This window comes from Camellia sinensis, chromosome 14 (assembly GCF_055761805.1).
Source record: "Camellia sinensis isolate YWXY chromosome 14, ASM5576180v1, whole genome shotgun sequence".
NCBI classification, from domain to species: Eukaryota; Viridiplantae; Streptophyta; class Magnoliopsida; order Ericales; family Theaceae; genus Camellia; species Camellia sinensis.
This window is the reverse complement of record NC_138974.1, coordinates 64,223,438-64,246,860: the sequence shown is the minus strand read 5'-3', so window position 1 is coordinate 64,246,860 and position 23,423 is coordinate 64,223,438. Positions and strand designations below refer to the sequence as shown.

Genomic DNA, 23,423 nt, shown 5'->3' with positions numbered 1-23,423 from the left:
ATGTGTCTCATAACATACTTGTTGACTAACCTAACCAAACCAAACCAAGCCTTAAGTCCCATCAAATGGGATCAGCATCATGAATCCTTCTTCTCCACACGGCTCTATCAAAGACCATGTCGTTAGTCAAATTAAGTAGATCCACATCTCTATTTATAATGCTAGCCAATGTTAATCTAGGCCTAGCCAGTCCTTTAACATTTCCATCTACTGTCACTGCATCGCATCTCTTCATAACTGTCTTTGTTGGTCTCCGTTGAATATGACCAAACCATTTTAATCGATTCTCTCTCAATTTATCTTCTATCGGTGCTACTCTTACCCATTCCTAAATACATTCATTCCTAATTCTGTTCTGTCCTGTCCTGTCTTGTCTAGTCTTGCCACATATCCACCTTAGCATCCTCATCTCAGTCACATTCATTTTATCTACATATTGTTTCTTGGTTGCCTAACACCCCGTCCCATACAACATCGCTGGTCTAATAGACGTTCTATAGAACTTACTTTTTAGTCTAGTGGGTATTCGTTTATCGCATAGTACTCCAGACCCACTTCTCTACTTACTCCATCCTACCTTAATCCTATGGGTCACATCTGCATCAATCTCCCCTGTCGTTGTGATAATCGACCCTAAATAACAAAAATGTTCACTCTTAGGCAGTTCTTGATTCTCAATCTTCACTTCTCCTCTACTTTCATTGTTATTGTTACTAAATTTACACTTTATGTATTCTGTCTTAGTTCTGCTTATCCAGAATCCTTTAAATTCGAGTGTTTTTCTCCAAATCTCCAATTTGTGTGTTAACTCATTCTCTAGTATCATCCACTAGCCCGATATCGTCTGCAAAAAGCATACACCATGGCACATCATCCTGAATATTTCTTGTCAACTCATCCATAACTAAAGTAAAATGATAAGGACTTAATGTAGATTCTTAGTATAACCCTACAGTGATAGGAAATTCATTTGTCTCTCTAGCAGGCGATCTAATAGTGGTCACCACCCCCTAATACATGTCCCTAATCACATCAATATAACCTTTTGTCACCCATTTCTTCTCTAACACCCACCATATTATATCCCAAGGCACTCTATCATATGCTTTTTCAAGGTTGATAAACACCATATGAATGTCTCTTTTCTTTTCTCTATACTTTTCTATTATTCTCCTCAAAAGATAGATCGCTTCCATTGTTGACCTGCCAGGCATAAACCCAAATTGATTCTCTGACACCTTTGTTATATCTCGCAATCGGCGTTCCATCACCCTCTCCCACACTTTCATTTTATGACACATTAGTTTGATTCCTCTATAGTTGTTGCAATTCTGGACATCTCCTTTATTCTTATAGATTGGTGTCAAAATACTCTTCCTCCATTCATCTGGCATGTTCCTAGTCAATAAAATTTTGCTAAACAACCTAGTCAACCAAGCAACCCTGTTTTTACCCAAACACTTCCAAACTTCAATAGGGATATCATTGGGTCCTAAAGCCTTATCTAATTTCATCTTCTTAAGTGCAATCTCCACTTTAAAGTTTCTAATCCTGTGATAGAACATATAGTCTTGGTTTATTGTATTACTGGCTAGTTCTTCCCTTATTGATGTACCTCCACGTTTCTCATTTAATAGTTTTTTAAAATAGTTCTTCCATCTCTTCTTAATCTTTTCATCCTTCACCAATACCTTAGATTCCTCACTCTTGATGCACTTAACTTGATTAAAATCTCTTGTTTTCCTCTTCCGTATCTTAGCAAGTTTGTATATCGTCTTCTCTCCCTCTTTACTATCTAGTCTAGTGTATAGGTCATCATAAGCTTTTAACTTAGCCTCTCTCACTTTTTTCTTGACCTCCTTATTAGCCAATTTATAGCTCTTAAAGTTTTCCTCAGTTTTATCATTCAGCCACTTTTTGAACCTCTTCCTTCCACTATCAAGTTTCCCTAGAGTTGGTGGATTTCTGACTAGCGCATATAATAATATTATAAAAAACGCAATTATTTGTTATTTTGTGTGGGAATGTCGCACAAAATCGTTTGTAAGGGCGCATTTGAATTGTAGATTGAAATATTGTTATTAATAAAATAATTGATTACAATTTATTTTACATTGGCCTCTGTTGTACATTATTTTTCTGGGCTGATGCGGATCCTTCCACTGCGGCCTTTACAGCCTCAGAAATTAATTTAGATACCTCATCCGTATTCAGTCGTGATGATTCGGAGTTATTGGATCCGACCTTACTTACTGATGGGCCTATGTCAACTGGGCCGCTAGGCTGATTAATTGGCCCAGTGTTGATTATTGATGGGCCGCGGGTCGGCATAATTATGTCGCGCTGACTGAATGATTCGGGCCCATCCCGAATAGAACTTGATGACAATCGTGCTGCTATTATCCTTTGGGCCGAAGAATCGTATTGGCCCATTGGTGCTGACAATGTCATTGTGGATCGAAAATGTGATTCGGAATTACAGCGTGTTAGTCTTGCCTTCGCTACTTTCCGCTCCACGTGCCAAATATCCATGTGGCTGTTGTTGAATACTTTGGACAAAACAGTTATTAATGGCGGCCGATAAGTAATTTCATCTGGAAAAGATGATGTTTGAAAAGCCAATGTGGCTTTCATTTTGTAATATTTCACACCGTCGTTGATGTTTGTTTGTAGCAATCTGTACGACGCTGTCCATGGGCATCCGTTCTTATCTGTGGCAGCATACGCGTTTCCATAATATGTGATGTCTACTGGGCATGTAACTGGAAAAGTAAAGCGAGCCTGCAATTGATCATCCGCTCGTAACCGTGTGTCCCGTATTTCGACTTCGACGCGACCAGTAGAATTAAATGGACATTGTGGCCTGTAGCTTAGCTTGCATTTGTCAATTATCATTGACTTGAATGTGAACTTCTGCCACATTGCATCTCCTATCTTTGGATTTGCTATTGATATATTGGAAATCGGCAGGTTTGATGTCGCGTCTATGATTTCGGTTTCCAAAGCCCCCTCTTCGTTCTGGTGAAGGTTATCTATAAGATCGGCTTGTTGTATTTTTTCTGACATTGTGCTAGCGCAGCGGTCTGTTTGAATTGTCAGACACACAATTCTCTTATGCCGTATGAATGCCTAATATATATTCTTATATATCCGAGTTGATAGAGTTGGGAGAATAATTAATTTAAAATGACGTCGCATTAGGCATATGTGAGGAAGATGTTCTTGTTTTGAACTCTAAAACGACGTCGCATTGAGGCCATAACTCACTCTTAATGACGTCACTCACTCTCTCGGATGACGCAAGTTACTCTCCAAAAACTTTACTGGTCTCAGAGAGTGAGGGAGATTCCAACGCAACACAAATTATGAAAAACTTTCGGATGACGCAAGTCACAAGAACGAAGAGGGGGATTCCAATGCAACACATTATGAAAAAAAATAATAATTTACAATTTTTTTTTATTACACCCAAATCCAGTTCTAGACCACATAGGGACATCTGTTTCAGGCGCCGTGCTCAAAGCGTGGACGATCAGAAACGCAGAATTCTATATAGTCGATCAGCCCCTGTTATATCTCGCAATCGGCGTTCCATCACCCTCTCCCACACTTTCATTTTATGACACATTAGTTTGATTCCTCTATAGTTGTTGCAATTCTGGACATCTCCTTTATTCTTATAGATTGGCGTCAAAATACTCTTCCTCCACTCATCTGGCATGTTCCTAGTCAATAAAATTTTGCTAAACAACCTAGTCAACCAAGCAACCCTGTTTTTACCCAAATACTTCCAAGCTTCAATAGGGATATCATCGGGTCCTAAAGCCTTATCTGATTTCATCTTCTTAAGTGCCATCTCCATTTTAAAGTTTCTAATCCTGTGATAGAACATATAGTCTTGGTTTATTGTATTATTGGCTAGTTCTTCCCTTATTGACGTACCTCCACGTTCCTCATTTAATAGTTTTTTAAAATAGTTCTTCCACCTCTTCTTAATCTCTTCATCCTTCACCAATACTTTAGATTCCTCACTCTTGATGCACTTAACTTGATTAAAATCTCTTGTTTTCCTCTCCCGTATCTTAGCAAGTTTGTATATCCTCTTCTCTCCCTCTTTACTATCTAGTCTAGTGTATAGGTCATCATAAGTTTTTAACTTAGCATCTCTCACTACTTTCTTGACTTCCTTATTAGCCAATCTATAGCTCTTAAAGTTTTCCTTAGTTTTATCATTCGGCCACTTTTTGAACCTCTTCCTTCCACTATCAAGTTTTCCTAGAGTTGGGTCTCGTTCCTTTCGACTCTCCAAGCATTTCTCTTGAGATTCTCCTCAAACAATTAGTCATCGAGTTCCACATAGTGTTAGCATCATCTTCCAAGTCCAAAGTACCTTCCTTATCCATTCTATTCTTAAATATTTCTTGTTTATCCCCTTTTAGATCCCACCATCGTGTTCTACGACGCCCACCATCCTTTCTAGCTTGGTATTGCCCTTTAAAATATAAATCTAGTACTAAAATCCTATGTTGAGAAGCCAGGCTCTCTCCAGGAATCACCTTACAATCATTGCATCTTAGGCGGTCCACTTTTCTCACTAGGAAGTAATCTATTTGGCTATTAACTGACCTACTCTTAAAGGTTATCAAATTCTCCTCCCTCTTCTTATAGATAGTATTGGCCACCACCAAGTTAGAATCCAACGCAAAATCTAAGATGCTCTCTCCAGCCTCATTTTTATCACCAAAATCGTATCCACTATGCACCATTTCATAGCTTAGTTTATCTATGCCTACATGGCCATTAAAATTTCCATCTATAATTAAGTTCTTTTCTATGGGTTTCTCCTGTAAGATCTCATCCATTCGCTTCCAAAAATCCCTCTTAGTCTGATCATCTAATCTTACTTGAGGGGTGTATGCACTAATAATGTTCACTATATTCCCTCCAATAACTAGTTTAACTAACATAATCCTATCCCCTTTTCTAATGACCGCCACTACATTTTTCATAAGACCCTTGGCAACTATGATTCCTACCCCATTTCTGCGTCTACCCTTACCACTATAATACAGCTTAAAATCGGTATCCTCAATTTTTCTAACTTTCTCACCCGTCCACTTAGTTTCTTCTACGCATGCTATACTAACTCTCTTCCTAATTATAACATCTACCAATTCCATTGTCTTACCAGTTAAGGTTCCTATATTGTAAGTGGCTACCCTAAATCTATAGTCTTGGACTAGCTTCTTTACCCGCGCTCGTCCAGAAAAACGCGGAACCTTTGCCCATTTTTCACCGCACTTAGGCGTCGACGCGGTGCCCCTTGTTCACTTTTCGAAACATCCGGAGGCAGGCGCAACGCATCACTTGAGGGGAATGACCTAGCATTTAAACGATTCAAAGTAGGATTCATTGTCATAAAGGATCCGAGTGGCTTTTTTACGTATTAGCTCTCGGCTACCTAACACACAATCCTCCATAACATACTTGTTGACTATCTTAAAAAATATAAAGCGATTCGAATGTGTGTGTGTATAATTGTCTATACACAAAAACTTTATATGCCAATTCAAGTGGAATTCTTTAGCGATTTCATGGAGTGCTAGAGTCACCTCCTTAAGATGCTTACATTCTGTAAACAAGAGAGAGAATAGAAAAGGGGATATAGATTATGCAGTGGGTACTTGGTGTTTTTTTAAGGTTAAGCAACAGACATCTACTGCTCTCTTGACATAAGAATCTTATTAGTCTTAGCAATTTCATATCGAATCTATGCATATTTATATGAGTTAACCAAAGGTCTCGATGCCAGAATTTCTGCCATGATAATTCAATCTTTTGTATTTACATAGCTTTAGACGTATAGGTGCCTCAAAATTGTGTCCGGACTCTTCCATTAGCTCCCATTGGGGTTATCTTACAGGAATTCTTTGCAGGACACCACAGGAATATGGTTAACTGGTCAGAAATTTCTTGGAGCATTGGAGGGTGATGGCCAGACAAGAATTGGGTGATCTGTGATCTTCAATTTGAAGCTGTAGGTGAGTGCATTGTTTTAATAATAATAATGTTAAGAGACTGGTTGATCTTTGTCTGTTTTAGAATGTTTCAGTAATAAAAATCTTTCTTGTGTGTTCTATTCTATCCTCTGTTTATTTTTCGCTTCTTTTGACATAAAAACGCACCAGGGGTGTCTGCATCTGCTTGAGCTCTGGTTGTTAAGCCAAGGTGCAGGCAGGGCAGGCTGAGAAAGACCCTTTGAACCTGAACAGGATAATACCTGCGTAGGGAGTGTGCGCTTTCTTTTGTTTTCTGCACAGGGAGGGAGCTTTCGTCCATGGTTTGGGCTTGCTTATCCATGTGGGGTCGGTTCGGCATCATGGTTGGGCTTTATGTCTCATGTGGCTGGAAAGTAACTGAAATTAACAAAATAATCCACACTCTATGCCTTGCCGATTAAAATTTCCAAAACTACTCATAAAAAATGGTTAATTGACTTTTCTAGATGACTAGACCCAAAAAATTTCCCCCACATGTAAATTGTGTGTGCCACCCAACTAATGCTAAGAACTACATTGCATTCTCTAAACCAATAAGAAATAATCAAAATACAACTCCAACCAAATCCCTAGTCTTACCTTTGTTGTAATAAAATTGTAAATTCACATACTAACTTCGTGGTTTCCATGGAAAATTTGTGTGCTTGTTGGGACAATGGACTAGATAACATTGACAATTAACAAGCCTGCCTCTTTGGTTAGGACTTCCACAAGCCTGCCTCTTTGGTTTCCCTTTCTCTTCTTCACAAAAACAAGTAAAGGACCAGATAATGTGTTGTTGTTAACCTTAAAGTTTTGTTTCCCAACAATACTTTCTGCGGTTTTATGAAACTATGTACTATAGCTCAAATCCTTAGTCAATCCTATTTCCGACAGGGACAGTGAATCCAATTTTTCCCATTATTTTCATAGAATAATGTTTCAGAGCTCGAATTATTTCCCCCCGAATCCCCCTAATGCCCAAAACGACGTCGTTTTGGGCATTTTTTTTATTTTTTCCTTCGTCTTCTTCATGCAGCTCTGAGAGAGGGAGAGGGAGAGGGAGAGGTAGGTTGCAGCTCGTCGCCGTCGCAGGGAAGAGCTCGTCGCCGGGATGTCGCAGCTCGTCGTCGCAGCCCCGCCCCTGGCAGCCCCTGCCTCCGCCTCCGCCCCCGCCTCCACCCCGATTTATTTGGCCCCCTCCAGTCCTTCGCCGCCGCCTGCCTCTGCTTCTTCTTCTTCCCTTCTTCCCTTCTTCTGCTTCTTCTCTGATTGAACCAAAAAAAAAAAAAAAAAATTCAAAAATACGAAATGACGTTGTTTTTTGTTTCGGGGGATTAGGGGGGACGCCCTTTTGAGCTACGTAGCACGGCCCTATTTTCATATCCAAAATCATGTGAAAAGAAGGCATGGTTCCCAAGTTGTTCAAGGGTAGTGGCATTGAGTTTCTTGACCCCCCTGACTTGGAATTAGTCAGTTTTTTTCTGAACTTCATCAATATATTGTCTAATGTTTGTATGTTATTGTGTATCTCTATTTATTTAAATAGCTAAATTATCCTGAATGTTGTTTTTATAAAAGCCAAGTCGTTATGACCAGAAATACATCTAAGGAAAAACCATAAATTTAAAAAAGATGAACAATTATGCCCGGTAAGCAGCAGAATTTATGAAGTCCCCCACAGCATCAAAAAGCCTACATGGTCATAAACTAGATATATATTCTGTGATAATGTCAGTGGACATGACAGTTTCAGTTGGAAGGTATTTCATTCATCTTTAAGAGAATTTTTTCAGCAGTTGTTGAGAGATTGCTTTCAATTCATCATTTACAGCTAGTTTTATGAGCCTGATTTCCAATGCCCTAACTGGGTGATACTCTGATTGACCGTTCTACAATTCTTGCAAAAATGATTTTGTGAAAAAACTATGTTGTGTTGGGATTGGAATGAATACCAATGTCCAACCCTCCACTTTTGAAACAAATCCTTGCCTGCCTATGAAGGTTCAGTTGTTGGCTATTGAGCCTCAACACAAATGCCAGGAATATAGACTGGCTATTGAACCAGTGTAAGCTTGTTAGAGCATCTGCAATCCTTCATAAAATTTTCATCAAATTCAAAGTTAATGAAATAATGACAAAGTGTGCTCCAATCATTTTATCAAATCAGGAGTGATAAATTTTTCACCAAAGTAAAGATGAACCGAATCTTTCACATACATATTTTTTACTCCAATTTGATGAATTTTTAAAAAGATCAAGGATTGGAAATGATTTGCTTTCATAAATAAATGGTTAAAATAGATTTTTAGGATGAGTTTGAATCTTTTTAAACAGATTTGATGAAACGAAAGGGTGGGAAAGTTTAGTGTTTTTTTTTTTTTATTTTTTTTTATTTTTTTATTTATTTTAGAGTGCTAATCTAACAACCGATTAAAAAAAAAGAAAAAGGAATAAGGATTGAAATGCTTCATGTTAGATCAAACTTTTTTTTTTTTTTTTGAACGAATATTAGATCAAACTTGTAATCAATTTTTCACTGAAATTTGATGGGGGAAAAAGAGAGTAAGGATTGGAGATACTCTTAGCAACCTGCTTTCTGCAAGTTGCAAAAACAACCATCTCAATCCTACCAACCCATATCAAATGAAGGAAGCCACCCTACCAACATTGTGCCATCATCAAAGGTTTTGAAAAAAACAACAATAAAAAGAAAAGAATAGATCATTGTGTTGCCCGAAACCGGCCACTACGACCTATTAAATTGTCTCAAGAAATAATGTGCATAACATGTATACTCCTTGGAGAATCCCAACAATAAAATAGTACCATAAACCTCAAAGAAATGGGTGAGTTTGCAAATTGTCTATCAAACGTATACCAATACACAGTAGACAGCTATCACACGAAAGTTAGTTTATGAGAAGCACAACTTACTACATGGACCGCTTATAAAACTTGGCAAGAGAATGAGAAGCAAGAATTGCCAAGAGAAAGCATTCCAAATTATAAATAATAAATAATATTAGGTAAACTATCCATAGGTCCTAATAATTAGACCTAATTCTCACAAAGTCCTATTAAAAATAAATCTTAATAAAATTGTTGCTAAAAATGATTTTTTATGACAATTTTTTATGTATGTTGTTAAAAATTGACAATTAATGACTTTTTTTTGTCATGATTTTTATAAATTGTAAGTAAAACTTACAATTAGTGAATTTTTTTATGACAAATTTTTCTCATAAGACCTATTAAACAATAAGTTCACTTATTAAGACTTACACAGACTTACACGTAAGTACTCCATTATATATTATATATAATGACGGAAGACGAGGAAAATATAGTAAGCGAGTATCTTGAAACAATTACCTACAATTACAAATGAGGATTGACAAGTGAGCGGTGTTCATGACATAACATGGTAAAAGAATTGTAGAGCAGAATGCGGTGTTCATGACATAACATGGTAAAAGAATTGTAGAGCAGAATGACTAATGGTAACGGATGTGCAAATTGGTACAAACACGCAAGGAATTAAAGGAAGAGACTCGGCAAATAGGTACAAACACGTACGGAATTAAAGGAAGAGACTCTGCAAATCGCTACAAAGATGGTGCTTGAAAATAACCAAAAACCAGCCTGCAATATGTTACAGTTGCAGTATGAATAATGCAAAATGGCCAGTGGCCTTGGTGAGGGCAGAGAGAGACTCTTCAAAGTAATCTGGACTGGTATGCTGTAGCATTACTTGGTCGTCTCAGAATTCTCATCTCCTTCAGTTCCTGTAATCCCAAATTGATGGGGAAAAAAAAAATTTAAAATCATAAAATGATAAACCCTTTGAGACTGATTGCGTCTCACAGCTCTCTTGTACAAAACAGAAAGAGAAGCAGTTTTCAAGATATTCAGAGAAGTACATTGGTTTGCCATTTCTCATGACTCCACAGGCTCATGCATGAAAACGAATTGAGTTAAAATCACATCTCTGATATAGTTGTGAATGTTGAATCAGATCAGAGGCAAACTTGAGCCATTAAAATCAACAATTGAACAACATATATGTAATTTTGATGGAAAAAAAGAAAAGAAAAGAAGGACATGACCTGCAGACTCTAGAGAGGCGGGAAGAAAAGAGAGGGAGCAAACACGGGATATATATCACAGACACACATGTTCTCCCTCTATATATATACCAACTTGTTTTTGTGATGACAGTAGGATTTCTAATGGGCACGATACTAAATATTTACACAGTACAAGCTATTTATCTTCATTTCTTAATTTGTATCTTTTATCTATAGTAACCTGCATCTAATTACAAGCAAAGTGATAGCAATGAAAACACTTTCCAATTCACAGAATAAGTAAAAACACAAGTGATATTTTACTTTCGCCACTTTGGATTCCCACTTATTTACACCACTCAAGTCCGTTTAGTTCACGTTTGTTTAGCGGGATGAGTGGCTGGGGTGGATTAGGTTGGCAGCGCACCCTACACATAGCATGTTTGGTTGTGAAATAAGGGGAAGGATTGGTACTCTAATCGATTACTAAACCCATTCAGTAGGTGGATTAGGTTTCCTGGACAGAAGGGGGGAATGAAGAAATAGTGAGGAGATTAAGTGCATCCAGTCGTCCGTCCGGACGTCCGATCGGAACAGTGCAATTTTTTTAATCCAAGTGCAGCCTGTTATTTGTAAAAAAAATTATATTTGTTTTCAAATTTTTTTAATATAGAAATATTTTATTTTTATTTTATATAAAAATAATATAACAATCTCATCACTAATCATTTCTCTCACTATCATCAAAACAAACACATTTTTATTTAACCCTCTCACTAATAATTTCCACATTAACAATCTCTTAATTAATCATCCACTCACTACCAATCCCATCCAATCTAATCCCTTGAACAAACGTTGCCTTACAAAGTTGAAAATTAAGCACAACAGTCTTCTTTTCTTGATAATTCAAGCTATTCTGTTCATTACTCTCTTGCTATGAATTTCAAAATATTAATAAAGTCAGCAACTTGTAATCTCATATTTATAGCAATCTCCATCTAATTACAGAAAGCAAAGGTCGTAGCAATGAAATAATAATCAAGGCACTAAATCAGCCTCAAACAGACAATGCACATCAAGTAGGAGTGATAAATGAACCAAACAATTTAAACTTGACTCTTTGGCTCATTAAATGCTTGTTTGAGCTCACTACGTTAAGTAAACTAGTCAATTTTCAACACATTTTGAAGCACCTTAAAGTTTTTCGTTAAAATTTTCAAACCAAGTTTGAAGGTTTGGCTCATTTATCACCCTAGCATCAAGAACCAAAAGCAAAAGAAGCATTGCAAACTTTCAGACATTAAAAGCTATAATCACACACGAAAAGGAAAGCACTAACCTTCACTGCCTTCTTTTTCTTGTTCTTGTTCTTGTTCTTGTTCTTCTTCTTCATAGTCTTCATATCCAACTTCAGTCTCTCCATCATAATCATACCCATAAATCTCATTCAAATAATCCACAGCAGCTTGTGTAAACACCAATTTATCCGAATTCAAAACATCAAACAAATTCAATGTCCTGGGCGTCAACATCTTCAGAGTCCCAATATTCCGACTCGAAAGCTTCACATTCTCCGAAACCTCCGTCATCAGAAACAACGACTTCTCTTTCGGATCAATCCCCCACCTCTTCATCAACGCAATGAACTCCTTCGTCTTCGGCTTCTCAAACCTATCCCCAAACTCCTCCACCACCACCGTATTCACCGCCGCGCTCGAAATCGCCGTAGAAATCGCCAATCTCTTCTCCTTGCGGTTGATTTTGATGGTCCAGTCCCTAGGTTTAGGGCCGAACACGACGCCGCCGCCGGGGCGGAGGGGGGTGCGCTGGGAGCCGCGGCGGGCGCGGCCGGTCTTCTTCTGGGGATAGGGTTTGATGCCGCCGCCACGGACTTCGCCGCGGGTGAGGGTGGAGGCGGTGCCGCGGCGCTTGTTCTGGAGGTCGGTGATGATGCCGCGGTGGACGACGGCGCGTGAGGTTTCCGGTGGGGCAGACTTGAGGTTGAGAGTGGTTTCGCCGATTTTGGAACCGTCGAAGGAGAGGATTGGGAGAGTAGCGAGCTCAGAGCGAATTGGGGAGGTGTGGTTGGGACAGTGAAAGAGGGGTTTGAGAGAGATGGGTTTGAAGGTTGAGAAGAGAGTTTTAGGGTTTTGATGAGTAGAAGTAGTAGTGAGGAAAATTGACGATGAGAAGAAGGAAATTGGAGGTGAAGTTGCAGAATTCGCCATTGTCGTAGAGACAGACAGCAGAAGAAGAAGAAGAAGAAGAAGAATAGAAGAAGAGGGACAGTTATCCGTTCTCACTGTGCATACACAGCTTAGCCGTAGCCCAAGGTGTGCTTTGCATTATCGCGACTTATCCGCAAATGTTTTTGTTTAGGTGTGGTTGAGTAACAATTACGTTTTTAATTTTCTATTTATATTTATAAAAATTTTAAAAATTTAAATAAAAATTTGTTTGATAAAATTTTTGATTTATAAATTAGTGGTTTCAGTTTATAAATTAGGCCAAAAAATGAAAACACAAAAAATGTACTTTTATTTTGAGTTTTGAGTTTTTTTTTTTTTTTACCACCCAATACTGGCCACTATTCGCCACCATTTTCCACCACCGTCTTCCGCCACCACCACCTACCACCCACCCCCCACCGCCACCTGCCACCACCACTCACCACCCACCACCAACCTCTCGCCGTCGCCGCCACCACCACCACCACCACCACCACCACCACCACCACCCACCACCCACCTGTCATCCACCGGCCACCACTGACCACCCGCCTCTACCATCCCCGCCATCTACTTGCCACCATCGCTCACCACTCACCTGCCACCACCATCCACCACCTGCCACCCACCAGCCACCACCCACTACTACCACCATCACTACCATCACCCATCACCCACCACCCACCCACCATCCACCACCACCCACTCGCTACCACCTACCACTTGTCACCGTCACCCACCTACCCACCACAACCACCACCACCCGCCACATACTCGCCACCACCCGCCATCCGCCACCCACCGGCCATCACCACCCACCGCCCATCACCCACCACCACCACCACCACTACCCACTCGCTGCCACCCATCACCCCCCACCCGCCACCCACCAACCCACCATCACCATCCACCACCTACCCACCACTACCTGCCACCCACCTGCTACCACCACCACCCACTCGCTACCACCCACCACCCGCCACCACCACTCACCATCCGCCACCCACCTGCTACCGCCACCCACCACTCGACACCACTACCACCACTACCCACTCGCTACCACCCACCACCCGCCACCACCACCCGCCACCGTCACCCACTACCACCACCACCCACCCGCCACCACCTACTACCACCAGCTACCCACCACCCACTGTCACCACTTTCCACCACCGTCTTCCGCCGACACTTGTCACCACTTGTCATTTCTCACTATTTTTTATATTTTTAAAATTTTTTAAACATTTTGTCAATTATTACCAAACGGGTTTGTAATTTATGTTTTTCTAAAAATAAACAAAAATTAAACAAAAACCAGTTTATAAAATTTTTGTAAATATAAATTGAAAATGTAAACGTTACCAAACACACCCTTAGCATTTTTTGTTTTTGTTTTGTTTTTAACTAGCCTAGGTTGGTTTAGAAATTTAAGCTGGCTGGTTTTTGATTTTTCAAAAACACTTTTTAAAAATTTTTATTTCTTATTTTTTGTATTTTTTTTAATATTTTGAGTATTTTTTTAAATTTTTAAATACACCTAATATAAATATACATAAAAAAATATTTTTTGTGAAAAAAATATTTTAAAAATTCGCTAAATACCAAAAATATAAAAATAATACGAGAATTCAGTATATTTTTATATTTTTATTTATTTATTAATTTTTGAAAATATTTTTTCACAATTTTTTTATTTTTTAGATATATCTAAGTAAGGTCATCTAAAAAAGTAAAAAAAATACTTAAAATTTTAAAAATATTCACTAAAAACAAAAAAAACATGAAAAACAAAAAGTTCAATTTTCAAAAAACGTAATTAAAAAAACTCAAATCAAACCCACACAGTATTTTTTAGTAATTATTTGAAATTTTTACTAGCCTTTGTTTTTGTTCGGTTATTCTAGTTGAGGCGTATGTGTTTGGGATCACTTAAAAAATACAAAAAGTTAAAAAGTCACTACAAAAGTAGAAAAATTTATACTATTCACAATTATTTGGCAGAAAAACTAAGGTTGATTAGTCATAAGGTAAAAAGACAAAATTACCCTTATTTGTCCCATTCCAACTCACGTGTGAAAAAAAAAGTGCAACACATGCAACAGAGTGAACTGACTATAAGTATCGTCACTTACATGCATTAACTATAAGTACCCTCACAGAAGGATAGTTCGGTAAATTTAGTATTTTATATAATATTTTACTATATATTTTTTCGTAAAAAGTCAAAAGTGCACTTATATAGTTTATCCCAAACAATTCCTTTAAAAATACAAAAAAATAAAATAGGATATATAAGTTAATAAGATAAAATGTCACATTCAAACCATAATCATTTTACTTTTTTTCTTATAAAAATCAAAAAAACCAAAAAAGAAAAAAATTGCCAAATGAATTTTTTTTAGTCCTAAACTAAAAAAAAAGTCTCAATTTCAAAAAGCCAACTAAATTTTTTTCCAACCAAACAAAACAACGACAAAGAATGAATTGATTTTTTTAGTGATTTTTTGATTTTTGACTAAAACTTGAGCTTCCCAAACAAAGTCTTAAGAAATCATAAAAATAGATTGATCAATTTTTCTTTATTTTTATTTTTTTAAATAAGAAGAAAAATTATCTATTTTCTTAGTTTTCAATAATATTTTGATATCATCCTATCAAGATGTAATAATACCATGTGATTCATTGAATCAATAGGCTGATGACATATACGAGTAAGGTTAAAGACTCTAAAAAATTCTATTAAAATTTTTATTAAATGTTTTATATGGATGTGATATTTACAGCACGTGAGTCTCACACCTAGATAAGATATTTAGTAAAAATTTTGATAGAACTTTTAAAATCTCTAATATTTTTATGACATACACTCAAATTTTGTACTTAAATTTTATTGAACATAATAATATTACTATTTCCTTGAATTTGACTATACATTATAGGCCTACAGGCCTCGTTTGACATGTAATAGTTTTAGCTTAAAAGTCAAAAAATTAGTAAAAAAATTAAAAAGTCAATAACTTATATAAAAAAGTCAAAAATTCTCTTTTCTCTTTATTTTTTTGCACATTTTTCATAAAAAACTAAAAAATCATTCAAAACATACTAATTCTTTTTAACTCATATTTTAGCCAAAAAAATTAAAAAATTATTAAAATAATCTGTTCCCAAACGAGGCAACAATGCGAATTAGTTTGCTTTTGAAAATATTAAGCAATTTAGGGATTGTTTGGGGTGTCCTAAATAAGTGTACTTTTTGTCTTTTTGAACTAAAAAATTGAGAAAAAAATATGAATATTTGGGTTAACTTTTTGACTTTTTATGAAAAAATATGTATTAAAAAATTGTATAAATTAGTGTGCAGGAAAAAATTAAGATTGGGAGTTGTGCAGTCGTAATTTTTGACTTTTAATGAATAGTGACAACTTTTTAACTTTTTATGAACTTGCCAAACTTGACCTTAATTTGAATGGGTCGTGATAAAAACATTTGTCGTTTGCTCACCTATATGTTTATTTTTTTATTTATTAAAAATATTTATATTTATATTTACATTAACATTTATTTGTCAATCTTTCATATTATCTCTAATTAATTTAATTTAATTAATATCTCTGACTATTTTTTTAATAGTAATGGAAATCACCCTTGTAAATAACAATTACTCTCTTTTAAAAGTTTGATTAAAGCATATTCAAAGGGATAGTTAAATAAAATTTGTTAGAACATCTCTAATGGTTATTGCTATTTTGCTATTGCTATTGCTATAATTTGGCAATGAATAGTGCTATTTTGCCAAATTATAGCAATGATGCTCCAATGGTCATTTGCTTTTTTTTGGCAAATCTCAACCAACTTTCCTCCAAGTTTGTAGGTGTTGTTTGGATATAGGTTTTTTGTGATTTTATTTTTTGTTTATTTTTTATCTTTTGTGACATTTTTTTACCTGTTTGTTACAAAAATTATATATTTATATTATTCCCAACTAGACAAATATAAAAAATTAAAAAAAATGAAAAATTGGAAAAAAAAAATTGTTTGATTAACTCACCCCACCAAAAAACATATCACTACATATTTAATAAATTTTTTTAACTACACATAAAAAATAAACAATCACCAATTACCCACCAACAACCAACCAAATTAAAAATTAAAAATTAAATGACATTACTAAATTAAAAAACAAACAATCACCAATTATCGCGTAATTATTCATCAGGAGGCATGGGGAAATAATAATTTTGGCTGCTGACATTTGAGGACCACTTGGCGAAAATCTCATTTTTTCGCATTGTGTAATATACTTTTGTCTGAGGGTCCAAAAGAGAAATGTCCGTAGTCATTATCTCATGTTCTTCTTTTCTGATCTCAAGTTCTTTCATTTCCTGCAGTGCTTGAATCCTTTTTTCTTCTCTTTCATCTTTTTTCTTTTCCTTCTCAGCAAGGTGTTGGTTAAATGTCTCCAATTGTATGCTCATTTTTTGGACTTCAGCTTCAACCACTTGATTTCTCCGAAATAATTCTTTTGAAGATTTCCTACCCATCGGCCTTTTACCCCTTGCAGAGACACTGTCCTCACCAACAGTTGGATTGTTACCAACACTTGGACTGGTGTCATCTTCAAGAGAAATGGAGTTATCCATAGGGGAATCGGGGGTTGAATTAGGGGAAAGCGGTGTATGTATTCTTGACTTCACCGTGTTCGTAGGAGTTACATCTTGCCACCTAATATTGTTTTGCAAGATTGGCCAACAATGTTCAAAAAGAAAATGTTTGTTTTCATCTTGATGGTATAACAGTTTTGCTTGAAGCATTTATATCAATAAAATATTAAATTAATTAATCAGTTAATTTTTATATAAGACAAAATAAAAAAAACTAACATAATAAATGGAAATGAAATCTTACTATATCAACTTGTGATGCCCCACTTGAATGTAGATTTTCGACTTGCGCTAGACACCCACGAAATTTGTTACAACATTTCATGATTACACCCTATCGAGATGAGATAGACACTTGTGTTCTTGAGTGATCATTCTGCAATGAACAATAATTTTCAAAAATTCTTCCCCAAAAATGAGCATGAGATTGTGAATTCCCAACAATTGGGTCTTCAGTAATGTGACACCAAGCTCTACAAATTGCCACATCTTCTTGAGTGGTAAATGATTTTCCTCTCTTTATTTTTGATGAACCTTCCATAGTGATTGTGTGAAAAAACAAAGAAGAAAAATAAAATTCAGATGACCGTTTGGGGTGAAGTTTGGTGTGAAATAAAATTTAGATACAAAATTCAGATAAAGAGAAGAAAAGAGAAAAATGAAGTTTGGTGTGAAATAAAATTCAGATAAAGAGAAGAGAAAAGAAAAATGAAATTTAAAATGTTTGGTGTGAAATAAAATTGAGATTAAGAGTTTTTATTTATAGAAATATAAAATATGACCGTTTGTAAAAAATATCCGTTAATTTATAGCTGTTGTTTTAAAAAAAAAAAAAAGAGCCGTTCAAACCCATGTGCCTTCCTTTCACAAAATAGCACCGTTGGATTATATAATCCAACGGCTCATCCATCTATCTATCTAGAACAATCCGTATCTATCTATCTATGACACCAAGCTCTCTCTCTCTGTCTGCTTCCTCTTCATTGCCCTCATCCACCGATCATCATCTCTCTCTCTTCTTTTCTCATCTCCTCTCCTCAAATCTTCCAAATCAAACCCTAACCAAGTCGATCTCTCTTCACTGATCTTGGTCTCCATTGATGAAGCCGATCTCTCTTCCCTGATCTCGATCTCGCTCCACTGATCTCGATCTCCATCAACGAAGCCGATCTCTCTCCACTAATCTCAGTCTCCATCGATGAAGCCGATCTCTCTCCACCTCTCTCGGTCTCCACTTCTCTCTCTAAATCATCTGTATCTATATACAATCATATACACATATATACGTATACGTATGTATATCTATATACGTATACGTATCTATATCTATTTGCAAATTTTATTTTTTTGATGCTGGTTTATTTGCTAAATCACTTCGGCTCCAATCAGATTTCTATCTAATATATCGGATCAAGTCTCCGAATGAATTAATCAGTTTTTTTTTTTTTTTTTTTTTTTTTTTTTTTTTTTTTTTTTCTGTGAATCTGTTTGATGAATCTGTAAATTTTTTGGATTTGGATTTGTTTGAATCTATTTGATGAATCTGTGAATATGTAATTTTTTTGGATTTGTTTTTTTTCTGTGAATCTGTTTGATGAATCAAATTGAGAAACATATAATAATTTTTTTTCTGTGAATCTGTGAATCTGTTTGATGAATTGGATGAATTGGCTGAGTTGGCATGAAGGGAAGGATGAAGGGAAGGAAGGAGGGAGGGAAGGAAGGAGGGAGGGAGGGAGGGAAACCGTTGGTTTTGCCTGAGTTGGCATGAATGGCAGCTGCCAAAGTTGGTGTCAAATTTGACACAAACTTTGACATTTCTCAAATTTGGCAGCTGCTATGTTTTGCCATTGGAGCATCAAAATTCAATGGCAGCTGCTATATATAGCAATGGCAGCGCCCATGGCAAACCATTGGAGATGCTCTTAGGTATTTTAGTCAATGTAAGTCTAATTTTGAGCTCCAATAGGCTAGCTACTTTACCATCCTATTTTTTTTGTGACTACAATTGAAGAGCCCTAGAGGCTCTCCAAACAATTATGTATGTATATATTTTAGATTTTTGTATATTTATGTCTTGGATTTGGGATTTTATATTATATATATATGTGTGTGTATGTAGCAATTTTATATGTTCTTTCAATTCTGTTTGATGAATTACAGAATAACTTATCTCGTATTTTGTATTTTTTTTCTCCTCATTCTACAGGTGTTGTATGTTTGTATGGACAAATTTATTATTATTGCAAATTTATATTAGTAAAATATCAACAATTAGTATTTTTTTATTTTAAAAATTAATTAAGTTAGTTTAAATGATTAGCTAAAATAAAGAGCGTGGTTGGAGAACACAATAACTAAAGTAATTAGGTAAAATAAAGAGTATATTTAACGAAAAGTAAGGAGTGTAGTTGGAGTTGTTCTAAATAACAATTACTCTCTTTTAACATGACCATTGAAAAAAAATTTGCAAGTAATTTTTCCTTCTCTTTTGGTGTAGTAAGAGATTATTTACAAATAATTTGCCATTGTTATTGTACTGAGATCGGTTGCTAGCACATGATTTTCAAAATTTTTCTAAGTTATTTATTTTTAGTCGGTGAATAGCTATCCAAATCGTAATTTTCATGGAATTTCAACAGCAATTGGGTTGATTGAATTTGCTATTGAATTGTTGATTGTAATTGAGAGAAGTGACGAACCCAACTGAGATCAAATTCAATTGAAGAAGAAAATGGCGGAGGAAGAGGTGGAAAAGAGCAAAGCACAAGAGAAGGTCTGGAATTCTGCCTCTTACACTCCCTCGCCAACAATCTCTTTCAGGTAACCTCTCTTTTGCCCTCTCCCCATCTCTCTCACTCCCCTCCTCCTTTTAACTTTTCATTTTCTTGAGTGTGTGTGTATGTTTTTATTTTAATAAACTATGAATATGTATTTTCTGCAAGTTCTATTATTTTAATTTTATTGCTAATCAATTTTCTTCTGTTAACTACTCTGAGAAAATATAGGACAAGTAAATAGATCGAAACTATTAATGTTCGGTGAGTAATCTAATCTATTCTATTTTATAAATCATACATTTCATTAAGTATTATATGAAGTGTGTAACTCAAAAAATAATAAAATACAAATTAAAAACGTAAAATTTTATTTTTAAAAACTCCAAATCAAACAGATTTATTTGAGAATTGACTTGTTTTAGTTTTATGAAAAAACATAAATAACTGATGTATTATTTTTTCAAATAGATTTTTTAAATTTTTTAGTGTACATTTTTATTTTTACAAATTATAAGTTCTTATTGGATTAGTAAATTAGATTATAATGAAAAATGTATAATCACTCTATCTTCTTATTATTCTAAGAACAGTTACATAAATTGCTGAATTAATTATAATATCCGACTCTGTTAATTTAAAAATTAAATTTCCAAAAGACACCATAATCAAAGGACACACGATTAATCTTGATTTGATTTGGCACATCTCTTTAAATTCTTCCTTCCTTCCTTCCTTCTTTATGTTTTTAGATGCAGATGTTATAACCCCCTTCTCTGACACGTCACTTTAGCTCCATTAAAATGATGGGATTGCTGCTTATGATTTGGAGCTCAGAACCTCCATATCAACGAATCCGGATCACCCGTCGCCTTCCCCTGTCGCCCCTAAAACGACGTCGTTTTGGGGGCAAATTTTCAAAAAAAAAAAAACGCAGAGAAGAGACGCAGAGAAGAGGGAGGAAGGAGAGGAAGAGGGAGAGGGAGGAAGGAGGGAGAGGGAGGAAGGAGGGAGGAGGGAGGAGGAGGAGGAGGAGGCTGCCGCCATCCTCCCTCGCCGCCGTAGCAGCCGCCGTCGCAGCCGTTGCAGCAGCTCCACCTCGTCGCAGCACCTGCGACTGCCGTCGAGCTCCGCCTCCGACCGGTCTCCACCTCCTCCTCCTCCTCCCCTGTATTTATGGCCCCCTCCAGTCCGGCCGGCCCTCCTCCTCCTCCTCCTCCTCCTCCTCCCTCCTCCCTCCTCCCTCCCTCTTCCTCTCCTCCCTCCCTCTTCTGCGTTTTTTTTTTTGAAAATTCGCCCCCAAAACGACGTCGTTTTGGGGGCGACAGGGGAAGGCGACCGAAGATCCGGATTCCCATATCAACCTCCATATGAAACAGACGTTGGGGTATATTTTTTTATTGGAGTTTGAGTCCCAATTAATTTGTTAAAAGAATTTTAATTTAATTTAATTTAATTTAGGTATAATATATTTTATATATTATATCTAACTTTTGAAGATCCAATAAATATTTAATATTTATTTAGTAATAATTAGGATTTGAATAAAAAAGCCTTAGAATCAAACATATATATATATATATGTTTCCCTAAGGCTGCGGTAGAATAATTTTTGGCAATTCATTCGGTGGAGTAGTGCGATTGCAATCCTATATTTAATCAAGAGTGGTGATTCATCCCACTAATTTTTGAATCATTAATAGTTCTAATGAGCTTAAAAAAAAAAAAAAAAAAACTCAAGCCAAAACATCATATCACTTTGGTGGGGGCCACTGTGCCACATCATTAGTGATGCTCTAGAGCTCCCAATTTAGTGCTCTAAAACATTATTCATTTAATCAACCAGTTCGTGGCTTTGGAATTATTTTGTGGAGCAGCAGTCAATTCAGCGGTGTAAAGGAAAATTTTAAGGTTTTTTGATTGATTTGAGTTGTTATTTTTTTGTCTTCTTCAACTCTGGTTTTGAATACTTTGGTTCATTTATTTGGTGAAGCCTTTTATCTTGTTTATTTGTGATTATTTAGAATTCACTTAAGGGTGATTTTATGAGACCATTTGTGTCTCGTTTATAATCGTTTGGAAATTGTTTGGTTGCTAGTGGAATCGGATTTCGATCCCGTGGACGTACCTCACATTGAGGGAACCACGTTAAAATTCTTGTGTTGCTTTTGATTTAATTTTTCCGCATTATTTTTTATTCCCATTGATTGATTTACTTGTGAGAAATCATATATTTTTCCTAACAACTGGTATCAGAGTTTACGGTTTATTTGGGTTTATTTATTTGTGTAAATCAATGGAAGAAAATGTGGGTCGCATGTCTAGTTTCAATGGAAGCAATTGGGTAACTTGGAAAACTAAAATGGAGGACCTATTATTTTGTAAAGATTTGTATGGATCCATTGAGGGTGACAGTGGCAAACCCGATGGTATGCAAGATAATGAATGGAAGAGGCTTAATCGAAAAGTCGTTGGTGTTATCCGTCAATGGATTGATGGTAGTGTATTTCATCATATTACTACTGAAACTTCAGCACATAATTTATGAAAAAAATTAGACGACCTTTATGATAGGAAATCAGGTACAAATAAAACTTTTATGTTTCGTAAGTTAGTTAATTTAAAATATAAAGAGAGCAGCCCTATTTCGGAACATCGGAATGAAATAAAGAGTATTGTTAATCAACTTGCTTTTATGAAAATTATTTTTAATGATGAGTTGCAAGCTTTGATGCTACTTAGTTCTTTGCCCTAAAGTTGGGAGACTTTGGTTGTGATAGTTAGTAATTTGGCGCCCGATAGAGTTATCATAATGGTCCAAGTCACTAGTAGCTTGTTAAATGAAGAAACTAGAAGAAAATCAGTGGGCTCCTCTCATTTGGAAGCATTTGTTGTAAGAGGCTGAAGCAAAACAAAGGGGAGGAGTAAGACTCCTCATGGACGTGATCAAAGCCGTGACAAATCAAAAGATGATTATTTTTCAAAGAAAGACATTGAGTGCTATTATTGCCATGCGAAAGGACACATGAAGCGAGAATACCGAAAGCTCAAGAATAAGGAGAAAATGCATGACAAAAGTGTGGATAAGAAGCAAGAAGACACAACAACAGTTACTACTAATGGTGATCTCATGGTCGTTTGTGAAGATGATTGTATCAATTTTGTGGGCCAAGAGAGCAATTGGGTGATTGATTTTGGTGCTTCTTTTCATGTGACTTCTCGAGTTGATTTATTCACCACTTACACCAAAAGAGATTATGGTTCTGTTCGAATGGGTAATGAAGGTTTGTCCAAGATTATTGGCATGGGTGATGTTTGCTTGGAAACAAATTTGGGCTGCAAGTTGTTGCTTAAAGATGTGAGGTATGTTCCTGACATTCGCCTCAATTTGATCTCTACCGGGAAGCTAGATGATGAAGGCTTCAACAACATATTTGGTTATGGAATATGGAAGCTTACAAAGGATTCTTTGGTGGTGGCTAAGTGCAAGAAGACTCATACACTTTATTCGATGCAATGAAAAATTTGTAAAGGTGTTGTCAATACACTTGAAGATGAAGCTTCTACCGAATAGTGGCACAAGCGGCTTGGCCATATGAGTGAAAATGGGCTACAAGTTTTGTTCAAGAAAGAGCTTTTGCCC

General features: G+C 36.2%; 2 protein-coding genes across 4 annotated transcripts in view; one reads left to right on the top strand and one right to left on the bottom strand.

Moving 5' to 3' along the window:
* THIC (thiaminC) overlaps positions 1 to 6,694 on the top strand; it is a 13,131-nt gene extending 6,437 nt beyond the window's left edge. For 2 of the 3 annotated variants that reach the window (XM_028197521.2, XM_082905462.1), the window contains exon 6: positions 5,937 to 6,142. The gene's annotated coding sequence lies outside the window, so the exon portion shown is untranslated. Of the gene's footprint in view, positions 1 to 5,936; positions 6,143 to 6,188 lie in introns of those variants that run through there. The other variant, XR_003627712.2, reaches the window with a different exon arrangement.
* Positions 6,695 to 9,511: 2,817 nt separating this feature from the next.
* RPL4 (ribosomal protein L4) lies at positions 9,512 to 12,502 on the bottom strand. The gene is made up of 2 exons (XM_028197523.2): positions 11,451 to 12,502; positions 9,512 to 9,826 (listed from the first exon to the last, which is right to left on the bottom strand). The coding sequence occupies exons 1-2, from the start codon at positions 12,337 to 12,339 to the stop codon at positions 9,789 to 9,791; spliced, it is 927 nt and encodes a 308-aa protein (XP_028053324.2). The 5' UTR covers positions 12,340 to 12,502; the 3' UTR covers positions 9,512 to 9,788.
* Between the last annotated feature and the right edge of the window lie 10,921 nt (positions 12,503 to 23,423).

What these genes read in the sequence shown, in the direction of transcription:
- RPL4 (XM_028197523.2), bottom strand. Translation starts at nt 12,339, where the DNA reads ATGGCGAATTCTGCAACTTCACCTCCAATTTCCTTCTTCTCATCGTCA. An exon ending in AGAAAAAGAAGGCAGTGAAG is followed by an intron (nt 9,827 to 11,450) that starts GTTAGTGCTTTC and finishes TTGGGATTACAG; the next exon opens with GAACTGAAGGAGATGAGAAT.